Below are 12,159 nucleotides of genomic sequence, written 5' to 3' on the forward strand. Positions count from 1 at the left end.
CTTACAGGTTATCTGGCTTTGTTAACAACTTACTTCAAATCAAACATAGTTTGGATTGTTTTATCTTTATGTTTCAGCTACCACAACTCTATATATCATTATTTCACTTTTTAGTGACTATTGATTGACAATCAATACATCTCATCAATACATACACATTAGAGAAAACCACAGTGATAGGATTCACTCATTTTGATAATTGAATGTCAAGACGTAACAATATAAACATTAATGTGTGCTTATATTTAATAATTAACACAATATTGAATTTGTTTGAATTCACGTTTTTTTCTGTATAACTGGATTCCAATTTTTTTGTTTGTTAAATAAATCAATACATCTACTGGAACCATCTTGCCTTACTAGTTAAGCATACTAATTTAGCATACAGCTTTTCAACTTAAAAATGCCCTAATACATCACATTTAACAATTTATGACATGAAGTTTTTACACATACAATTCCACAAAAGCCAGTAACTCATAAGGCTGTGTCACCATATTTTACTATTTATGGTCTACAAACATACACAAATGCGTACATAAGCACACCCATATAAACACTGAGCCCTGAAAATTTACATAGACACCCACACACCTGTATAGATATATGGCCACATATGAAAAATTTAGTAGCCCAATAGCTCAAATATATGGGATTATTTTTCAAGAATACTGTTCTCTATTTTCATTAAGAAATGTAGCTTTCAGGCTTCATTGTTTTTAAATGGGGAAAGAAATAAAAACAAAAAGCTAGCCTAATCATGTATAGATGGTAAAGGATGCAATGTGGGGAACACATACCATATATAAATGTTGCTTCAAATGGTTTTTGAAGATATTAATATTTAGATGAGTCAATGTAAGAGCACAGGGATGTGTACAGATGGGTGGGTCTGAAATGTCTTAAAAGCCTATGACAGTATAGAAACATTGTGGATCTTTCCCCCTTAGGACAAAGAAGAAATCAACCACATGGCTTCAGAACCAGTCTTCTGAGTACACACTGAACTTCATACTTGATAGACTATTGTTTTACATTTCTAAAATGCTGAAAGCAGGGAAATCCTTATCCTATCTTTTTCTATGATGTCTAAGGGAAAAAAAGCGAGGGCAAATGAAGAAATGTCAAACTTTTAACTCGAGCACAATGTCTCTATAGCACATTTAAGGTTTACCATAAGGACGAAAATGGATGGCTTTTGCTGGAGCTCTCTCCCGCTCAGTAGAACAATTTTAAAGTTCAATGCCTAATTTTTAAAAAATAATTCTGTACGTAAGTAAATTTTAAGTGCCTATAAATCATCAATTTGATTCTACCAATGAACTGAGAACTGCTGGTTTGTTGCTAAGAGGTTTTTTTTTTTTTTTTTAATTTTTGCTTTAGTATAATGGAATTATGCTCTGCATAGAAAGAGATCTCAAAGTCTATAAATGGTGTGTTGTTTCAATCTCTGAGGGGCTTTCGTTTCAAAAAGTAAATGACATATATTGCCTCTGAACAGTGCTTTAATAAAAGTCATATGTTCAAAAGATTAAATGCTGGGGAATAGCATTTCCTTTGGAACTGCCTGAATGGAAAGCTGGCCATGATATCTATCGGCAATTAGCACAAGTACAGTTTCTTTTTGCCATGTCTAAACAAAGCCATGAGCTTCATATCAATTGGCAATATCTGCCACTTATCCAGAACAAATAGCATTTATTGGGCCTTTCTAAGCAATACTTGTCCCTAAGATTGACAGTGCAGGGAAGTTAAAATTTTTGGAATTTATTTTTGTTCTGGACCATCTGACCCCACCAGATTTAAGTTAACTGTTCCACTGCTTTCTTTGCATTTTTGACAGTTCAGTCAAATACATACTAATCTTTTATGGACTCAACTGTATTAAGTAATGCATTTTACAAAGACATAACTAGAACAGACACTAGCATAGGCAACTTCACAGATGTTTACTGTTTGAGCTAAAACAAAGCAGCCTTTTGATCTCAGCAGGAGTCTCTGTTCATTTCTATTGGAAACAGTTTTAAAACCTGAAGTCTGGAACAGGTATTATTATGAAATGTTCTTTCAAGATGGAATGATTCAGTTTGTGGTTCGAATAACCTGCCAGAGAAGTGTCTTTCTCTCCAACAGACAGGATAATGAGGCACTAATTATTATAAGGCTAAGTTTTCAGATGCTGTTAGATTGCCTGGACTCTTTTCTCTTTTTTTTCTTCTTTTGGGTGAAATGTTTTATTCACTTGAAAAGTGAGATGGTAACATATGTAACTATAAACCAGATGGTAAAATTTGATAGTTGAGCAATTTATCAAGGAGATAAATTGATGCCATTTAAAACGGTATGTGACAACTGAATTTCTCTCCATCTTGAATCAAACATTTTGTTTTTAAATTCAGTTTTCAAGTAAAATTTGAAAAGAACTCAAGGAAAGGCCTCCAAATGGCATCATACAATTTTAATTTATCACCTACTGAGATATGTCAAGCCTGTAGAATATCAAAACCATGCTTCACAAGTCTTAAATTGTTAGTGTTTGAACTAGTAAAACTAAATGATCACTAGGGTATGGCTTACATACAATAGACCATACACGTAAAATTAATTTTTAACATTCAGATCTTAAAATAATTATTTTATGTTTAAGCAAAGCTGACTATGATTTTTAAAACAGAAGACCAGAAGAGCAGAATTAGTAAGTTAATGTTAAACAGTGGGTTATAATCATAGATTTACTGGGTTTAACACAAAAGGAGTTTTGCATACGAAAATTTCTACAACATCAGGACTTTTCGGAATGGCAATTTGGATTTTTGGGGTCTGATTTGCATAGCACCATTTAAGAGAATTTTTCTTTTAAATTGTTTCTTCTTAGAAGAAATCCAGACACAATTTTTTTAGGTCTGTGTGTTAAAAAAAAAAAAAGAGTTTTGTAGTTTCAGCCTTTTCACATTTGAAAAATTACATATATGGTTGTAGGGAGGAATTATGTAATTTATCGCAATGCCACTGAACAAGTTCTTCATGTTGGTATATTGTTTAAGCTATATTTATGTTGCTTCCAATGAAAGGTAAGTTTAAAAAAATTTACTTGACAACAAAAGCAAGTAAAGTTCCTAATGCCTAATTTTAGAGTCTTCATGAGCTGTGTCCTTGACACAAGTGTTTTTTCTCAGATATTTTAACCCATAAAATGGTAAGTAGCCGTGTCTACTGGCCAGGAAGAAAAAAAAAACTTGAATATTTTTATTATTTTGCAATAAAGTATCTTTAAAAAATCAGCAATCCAAACTTTAAAAAGAATATAACTTTAAGAAAAAATGTCTGCTAGTACCATTTTAATTCCCTTGATCAAGAGTATAGGAAAACTGTATCTATATGTCTACTTATGATTAAATGAAAAGCTCATCTGCAGAAATTATTGCCTTATATTGCTCTACCATTAGCTCGTTCTTACACTCAATATTGGGTCCATATATGAAATTCATCTAAAGCCAGGCCTTGCAAAAAAAACCTCAGCAATGGAGCTCCCCAACCAAATCAATGTAGGAAATATATATATATATATATATATATATATATATATATATATATATATATATATAAATCTTCAAGGATTAACGTGATGAATATAAAATTCCTGTAAATTCCTGTGTATTTACTTTTATATAATTTGAGTTCATAATTTCAAGGTATGCAAAACTCTTTTGTGTATTTTGCTGTTAGACTTTTCTTAGGAAATGTGAAACACCTTCACCGAATCACAAACCATATACATTGCTCCATTGTCTCTTTTACACTGAGTCTCCTACTGAATCCAAATCATCCGAAGAGAGGGGGCGATACAGGTCCTGTAAGATGAAGGGCGGTATAGATTTGTTTACTTGGCTTTCTTGGGTGCCCTGTGGCTCTCTTAGGAGTGAAGCACTAATGAATGAGCATCCTTGGTTTCTAATGTCATCAGACCTTTTAGAGTCTTCAGTTTTGGGTAAGAGGAAAGATAATAACTGAGAGACCATTGAAACAGACAAAAATAGTGCTTATTTTGCCTAACTGGCTTGAACTGCTTCTGAGCTATCCCTTTCTGTGTCCTGTTGAGTTTTATAAATCCTGAGGTCTATGGATGCCAACTCCACTACTATGTGTCTAGGCAATTCCTCCTTGAACATTTCTTTCCCATTCTGGGTAGACAAGGAATGTGCTTACCTCACAAAATAATCTGTCAGGAACCCCAGATGGTATTTAGCAAATTCTGGTCACAAAGCAGCAACCCAATGTTGTTGCACTGCATATCGCCTAAACCCAATAAAAACTGCCTTTTCAAAATTTTATATTTAGATAACAGAAAAATTGCACACTTGACCTCCCCTTCCCTTCCCAATGGTCTTCCGGTTCTCCAACCACTCGCCATCACCTCTTTACTTCCTCCCTCCAGCCTTTTCTGCTAGGAGATCTCTCAGTTGGTAGCCAGGCAACCGGCTCAGATCTGCAGACAGTCTAGAATTCTGGCTTCTTTTCTATTTTGTACCACCCACATCTCACATCATCTGACTGATCAGATAATCTACACAAGTCAGCCCTGTGGGAGTATAATGGGGAGCTTCATTCAACCTACACAGCACAGTACATTTCTTCCTGATGTATTAAGAAATAAGACCAAAACGAAGTTCATGGATAGAAAAGATCCTATAATATCTGCTTCTGTGATCAGTTAAATGCTTCTAGACAGCAATTTAAATAATAGTGTTTTGAAAAAATAGGGAGGTTGTTTGGTACATTGCCACCAATGCTTTTATGAAGAAAACTAACTGGCATGCAGACTCTTATTGCATATGACTATTCTAAAATACCAAGAGCTGTAACATAAAAATATGATTTCAAAGGAAGGAAAAAGCTGATTAAATCATCATAATTAACATAAATAGGAATATAGATTTTTCCTGACTGTGAAGAAAGCGGTCAAATGTATCAAGATTCCTTTAAAAATTAAAGAAATACATTCCTATTTTTTTAAACGAGGTAGGCAGTGTAAGTGTGTGTGTGTGTGTTTGTGTGTGTGTGTGTGTCTGAGTGTGTTGGGCACAGCCAACTCATTTTCCTGGCCATGTTGCTAGGCAACACAGAAGGAAAAATAGAACTAGCTACTGTTTTCCAATTTGTAATAAAAAGAGTTAATTTATTCTTTGAAGTGTCTTCTTTTAGCACTTACCATCTTTTACTTATTTCAGTATTTCCTGCATAGGAGTATAGCCAACCATTTGAGAAGAACATTAACCAAATTTGAAACAGGATCAGTTTTTAGGGATATGCTAGGCCCGTTTTAACTGGGAGGGGTTATTTGATGCAGTTGCCTCCACACCAAGATGAAAGCTTCTCTCGCTAAAGCATCTGGGAATGTCTCCATGCATTGACATGGTACATGGATGGAGGATGTTCATTTACGGCCTAAATTTAAAAGCCTGGAAACTGAACCATCTCTGAATTATCCAGTGCTCTGCTTACAACATGTGCTTAATAAATGTTTTCAGATGACCATAAGCCTCTGTCTCCCTGAAACAAATGGGATTATTTTCCCTCTCAAGTAGATGCTTGCACTGGTAGTTTAAATGATGCAGTGAAGAATCTACAAGAGAGCCACCCTTTATAATCATTTCCCAAGTGCTGGTAATGTTAATTATAGAAGCCACTGGCCACACAGCTGCTAGTCTCTGGAGAGAAATTTTCTGCTTCATTGGGACAAAATTATAGTGATGAAGAGAATACAGAGGGCAGAAGAAGCAAAATCTACCCTCATTCTGCCAGTGAAGGGACAGTTGGGCAAAGCACTTTATATTCTCACCCATGGAGGTCTCCATGATACGCAAACAGGGAGAGAAGCTCAAATCTATGGCAGGGATTCTCAGTCACCATAATTTAGTCTTAGCAACTAAGTATGAGCTAAAGCCTGAATCTGAGTTTAATTTGTTCAAAGGATGAAGGGGGATTACTATGCCAGGTGTATTCTCCAAAGTATAAACTTCAAAATAGAAACTATTCTCTCAAAGAGCACTATCTGTGCTATATATGACTGCTCCTATAGAAGGGGGTAACTTTTCTAGAAATGAAACACCCTAAAAAAAAAAAGAAAAAAAGAAACACCCTACTACACCTTCCCCAACTCAAGTATAGACACTTAGGGGATCATATGAATTTGGCCAATTCTTCTTTTAGAAGTTCACTACTGATTCCTGTACTTTAAAATGCAAAATTAGGGCAGCCCGGGTGGCTCAGCGGTTTAGCGCCGCCTTCAGCCCAGGGCTTGATCCTGGAGTCCCCAGATTGAGTCCCACGTCATGCTCCCTGCATGGAGCCTGCTTCTCCTTCTGTCTGTGTCTCTGCCTCTCTCTCTCTGTCTCTCATGAATAAATAAATAAAATCTTAAAAAATAAAATGCAAAATTAGACTGTGGCCAACAAGAAACCCATAGTGAAAACACTCAGATGGAACAGAATTATTGGATTTCCTATCTGGAAGGAGCCTCTTTCTTGTTTTGCCTTGTTTTTCCAACTGAGACTCAGGATAGCAGACTGGAAGCCTTTTAGTGGAGGAATTGGTGCCAAACCCAGGCCTCATCAAATAATCTAAACCAGCTACACCTGATGCCAGGAGGCTCCATGGAGAAAGACAGCATAAGCTGACACGTGGTGGGCCAGGTACCAAAGGGACCCGGGTCTGATGGAGTCCCCAGCCCCCCGCTTTTAGATGGGGGCATGCGGATGCAACCTTGCAGGAAGCTTGAAGGGAAGAGCTTCCATCTTGGAAGCAGTTTAAAGTTATGGAACTCAGAAGTTTCATTTTAAAGCATAATAAAAGAAACCAAACCAAGAATCTACTCTTTGAGTTCAGAAGCCTCCAAGGAGCCCTGGCTTATTATTAAAATGTACAGTAAGCACCATCATAAAGCCTCCTAAGAGCACATATTCCTCTCCACCTCGCTCATGAAATCAGGAAGTAAAAGGCCCTCGCTTCCCTCCTCAGCACCTTCTTCTCTTCCCTTTCCCACCCCTTTTATTCCTGCTGTAGTATTACTAGAAAAGACAGACAGTACAGGTTTTGAGAGGATAAGAACAGTAGTTCTTCCCCCTTCCTGAGCATGGAGAAGCTAACGCTGTTTCCAGTAACTTTTTGACTTTGGTTTCCAAGCTCAGTATACTTCTCTAGTATTACACAAGAAGCTAAAAAAACAAAAACAAAAACCAACAACAAAAAAACCCCACCAAAATGCACATAGTGATGAAAGAGAAGGCACTTGATGTGGGTTTCATTCACAAAAACACATGTCACATGTATCCATCCTCGGTGCCACAGACCCTAAGCGGCTCTGGACCACCATTCTGTGCCATAAAGCAATCCCCCACCATAACCCCCATTTTCCTTTTCCTTCTTAAGGAAGGCTGATGGTCAGCAATGAGATCTAATAACCTCATTACAACTAAGGAGCTTCCAAACCAGTGCCAATAAAGTCTTGGTCCATTCAGAACAAAAAGAGGTGGGGTATTTAAAAGTGAGGCAGCAACTGTTAATTCTTCTCAGAGTCAAGATTCGGACAAACTCAGAGAAAACAAGAGCCCTGAGTTCTAGCTAAGAGGCCACAGCCATAGCCCACCTGCCCTCACCTGGTTATTACTTAGAGACAAGCAGTGCTCTTGGGAGCTGGCACCTGGGTCACTGCACCGGGAGCTCAGGCAGGTCTTAAACAAGGAGCTTGCTTTTAAGATCCTTACCCTCTGCTTCCGCAGGCTTCCCGGGCTGGTGGGTGATGGGCTTGGCGACTTGCCCGAGCGCGGAGTAGACAGCTGACTACCAGGGGTTCCATTAACTGGAAGCAAAGAATCAGAAAAAGAAAATGGCTTGTTAAAAATTTTTCATGACAAATCATCTTTGCAGAGAAACAAGCAGTTATAGAGCGATTTTTGCTAAAATTCCAGGACCCTTTCTATGTAGTCCTAAAAAACAGCTTCAGTGAGTAATCTTCGCAGAAATTCACTGTCTTGCTAATCTTTTGTTAAATATAGCCATCAGGCTACATGAACATCCTGAAAAATGTACTTTTGATAACTTTCCTGATGAATGTATTAACGGTGCCTTTAACTGTGCCCATAGTTTTAGCCATGTGGTGAAGGTCCTGAGACATTTTCAATGGGATTCATCCTTCGTTCTGTAGTTTAGCTTCCCAGAACCACCCAGTAGGAGTAAATATTTCCACGGCTCCCAAGTGATTTTCTCAGTGTCTTGTTAAAAGAGACCCCTATCTTTTTACAGTTAACAACTCCCTTCTAGAAGCTCCTGCATCCACTTGTCCCCTACATATCCCTCTGGCCTAACTCTGAAGGACCTGCCTTCAGCAGGACAAACTAATTGGCACACACTCAGGAACTCCTTACAGTCTGTCTTCATTGCTACTTGAAAATAAAAGCTGCTTTCTGATAGGTTTAAAATCACTGGAATTCTCCCGGACTCTGAAGACTTTCAGACATTATCACTAAATGCAGTCAAAGCCACAGAACTCAAGTAAGCAATTCCTTTCTCTGAGTAACATCACCTCCAGAACTGACAAAACACTCTGGACACAGGACTTCTTCCTAAGAAGATATATAAGGTTGCCACTCTATTACCCACACACATGACAACATCTTCTCATGTTTTACAACCACAGTCCATGAAGGAGAATTAGCAACAATAAACATTTTCCATGAAAGAGAGCAAGAATGCATTTAACTTACCTTCTATGAGTTCTAACATGGACACAGTCTGAGTGTTTAACCTGGCAATAGCAAGAGACGAAATCCCTTCTCAGCACTAAGCCCAGCACCCGCGGAATTGGGAAGCAGTTGGATTAGTTAAGGATGGCTAAGGCTGCTCCCCGAGCAGGCTGAATGAGATTCAGGATTCATCAGCAGATGCCTTTTCTGCGTAAGGCTGACGTCTTCCAAGCAGCAGTGGGAGGTGCGGGTTCTGTCTTAGGCTACATCAAAGGTGTCAATTAAGCCTCATGCCAAAGCAGAGCCACCGCAACCCCCACCCCCGACACCAGTAAGTCCCGGAAGCCAGAGCCCTCTCCGGCTTTGTTCTGAATCATAATGAAGTGCCTGGGGGGCAAGAGGCCCAGTGACTCACCCGAAAATCAAAATGACAATAACTTCTAAAACCTGGTGACTACCTGGTAATAAGGACGCCCTCACAAAATTCAGTGGCCTGGGACAGTGTTTATTGGTTTATCACCAACAACGTCTGCACAAAAACTTAGTGCCCACGAGAGTGGGAAGCTCCCTGTTTTGTCATCTTCTCTAAAGACCTTTAAAAAAAAATGTCACAGAACCCAGGCTGCACTACTGTGTAGTTCTGGCCTTTGGAATGTATTCCGTGACGCCTTCTAAACAACAACAAACAACAATTTTGGGGGTGGGGGGGCAGATTGAAGTAGGAAGTGCTGAGAATGTTTTAATTTGCTTGCATTCAAGTCTACAATCCTGTCTTTGTTGAAAGCGAGATGCTCAGGCCTCCTCTTTCTTGCCAGACTGCCAGCCCTTGGCCTCTGTGCGAAGGGCTCAGACACAGGCGAGAGAGAACCAAGGAACTGCAGGCAGAGGCAGAACCTACAACTACCAAGCCAAGAGATCCCTCTGAGTTGACAGAAAGACAGGTTCTATGACAGTAATATTTTCTTGGTCCACTTCTCCACTTTGCATCTCTACATCACACCTAAATGCTACCCAGACTGGGGGGAGAAAGTAAACGGGGAAGCAAGCTGAGTATTGACATTTTTGACTTTTGATCCACAAATTTTATAAAGCTAACGGAAAACAAAGAAAAAGAGAAAGTGGACTCCAGTATGACAGCCTTAGTCTTTTTAAAAAGCAAAACTGCAACACGTTTGCATTTAGTAAGTGCCCATTCTATGTGCATCCCAGTTTATCAAAGAATTATCTTCTATGGATCAGTTAATGCACTTAAACCTTTTACATGTGCACTAATGAGCTTATATGTATATATATATATACACACATGTATAGTTTATATATATATACACATATATGTATATATATAAGCTCATTTAATACTCACAGTAACTATGAGGCAGGCAATATTAATTTACCGAAGAGGAAACTGAAGCATAAAATGATAAGCAGCTTGACCAGCAAATATGGAGACAAGAGCCCCAAATCTAACCAAGAGAATCCAGAATCTGTACTTTTCACCACCACATTGCCTAAGGCTCCAGCTTGCTAGCCCGCAGGGAAATCAGATAACTGAACTAGTAATCACAATAAAGTATTTTGAGGAGGGATGTTTTGGCTGTTGCCTCTGAAATCCTAATAAACTATGGGATCAAAGTCGCCCTACACCCTACAGAAAGGGTAAGGAAATCCAACCTAAGTGTTAATAGGATTTTGCAGGTGAAAGAGGATAGGGCTCAATGAAGGAAAAGTGTTGGCAGGGATAGGGGGAGGTGCACCTGTTTTGTGGCTCGGCCTGGGGAGGGAGGGAGCAGTGTGGTGCATTGAAAAGACCTAAAGAAGTTGGCCTGGCAGGTAAATGGAGCTGGAGGGAAAAAGTCTTACAAATGAAGATGGACGGGGATCCCTGGGTGGCGCAGCGGTTTAGCGCCTGCCTTTGGCCCAGGGCGCGATCCTGGAGACCCGGGATCGAATCCCACATCAGGCTCCCCGTGCATGGAGCCTGCTTCTCCCTCTGCCTGTGTCTCTGCCTCTCTCTCTCTCTCACTGTGTGCCTATCATAAATAAATAAAAAAATTTTAAAAAAAATTAAAAAAAAAACACAAATGAAGATGGAGGAGTTGGTAGGGGTCCCATAATACAGGGCTTTAACATTCATGTTATGGAATTTGATTTTTATCCAAAGGGCAATGACAAGCTCTTGAATGATTTTAAGCCGGAGCCAGGAGATCACATTTGTATTTTTAAAAGCTCTCAAGAGCTCCTGCCCATCAAGAATGGATTAAGGGAGAACAATAATAATGGGCTCGGAGATATACCTAAGGAGGATGTCTAGGCAGGAGGGAGTATGGCACATTTACAAGTCCTGTGGTCAGAGAAATGGTGTAGCTGGGTCAATGAGGGTGCGGAAGGGGGAGAGGTAAATGGAAACATTCAGGCAAGATTTTAGAGGTACAAAACTATAGGATATGGTAACTGAGTGGTTGAAGAGGATTGAGGCCATGAAATGGGCAAAAGACATGAAGAGAAATCTCACAGAGGAAGACATGGACATGGCCAACATGCACATGAGAAAATGCTCTGCATCACTTGCCATCAGGGAAATACAAATCAAAACCACTTGAGATACCACCTCACACCAGTGAGAATGGGGAACATTAACAAGGCAGGAAACCACAAATGTTGGAGAGGATGCGGAGAAAAGGGAACCCTCTTACACTGTTGGTGGGAATGTGAACTGGTGCAGCCACTCTGGAAAACTGTGTGGAGGTTCCTCAAAGAGTTAAAAATAGACCTGCCCTACGACCCAGCCATTGCACTGTTGGGGATTTACCCCAAAGATTCAGATGCAATGAAACGTCGGGACACCTGCACCCCAATGTTCATAGCAGCAATGTTCACAATAGCCAAACTGTGGAAGGAGCCTCGGTGTCCATCGAAAGATGAACGGATAAAGAAGATGTGGTTTATGTATACAATGGAATATTACTCAGCCATTAGAAACGACAAATACCCACCATTTGCTTCAACGTGGATGGAACTGGAGGGTATTATGCTGAGTGAAATAAGCCAATCGGAGAAGGACAAGCAGTGTATGTTCTCATTCATTTGGGGAATATAAATAATAGTGAAAGGGAATATAAAGGAAGGGAGAAGAAATGTTGGGAAATATCAGGAAGGGAGACAGAACATAAAGACTCCTAACTCGGGGAAACGAATTAGGGGTGATGGAAGGGGGGAGGAGGGCGGGTGTTGGAGGGGAATGGGTGACGGGCACTGAGGTGGACACTTGACGGGATGAGCACTGGGTGTTTTTCTGTATGTTGGTAAATTGAACACCAATAAAAATTAATTAAAAAAAAAAAAGAAGAGGATTGAGGCAAGAAGAGAGGGAGGGAGTAGGTTTGGAAGGACATAAAAAATTTGGACATGTCAGACT

General features: G+C 39.4%; 1 protein-coding gene across 10 annotated transcripts in view; it reads right to left on the bottom strand.

Moving 5' to 3' along the window:
• The window catches only part of DCLK1 (doublecortin like kinase 1), a 344,423-nt gene that overhangs the window by 73,341 nt on the left and 258,923 nt on the right, over positions 1-12,159 (bottom strand). For 7 of the 10 annotated variants that reach the window (XM_072720012.1, XM_072720011.1, XM_072720014.1 and 4 more), the window contains exon 6: positions 7,767-7,861. In XM_072720012.1, the coding sequence (XP_072576113.1) occupies positions 7,767-7,861 (95 nt within the window). Of the gene's footprint in view, positions 1-3,658; positions 3,855-7,766; positions 7,862-8,765; positions 9,180-12,159 lie in introns of those variants that run through there. The other 3 variants (XM_025996791.2, XM_025996790.2, XM_072720015.1) reach the window with 3 other exon arrangements.

The sequence above is a fragment of the Vulpes vulpes genome, chromosome 9, assembly GCF_048418805.1.
Source record: "Vulpes vulpes isolate BD-2025 chromosome 9, VulVul3, whole genome shotgun sequence".
NCBI classification, from domain to species: Eukaryota; Metazoa; Chordata; class Mammalia; order Carnivora; family Canidae; genus Vulpes; species Vulpes vulpes.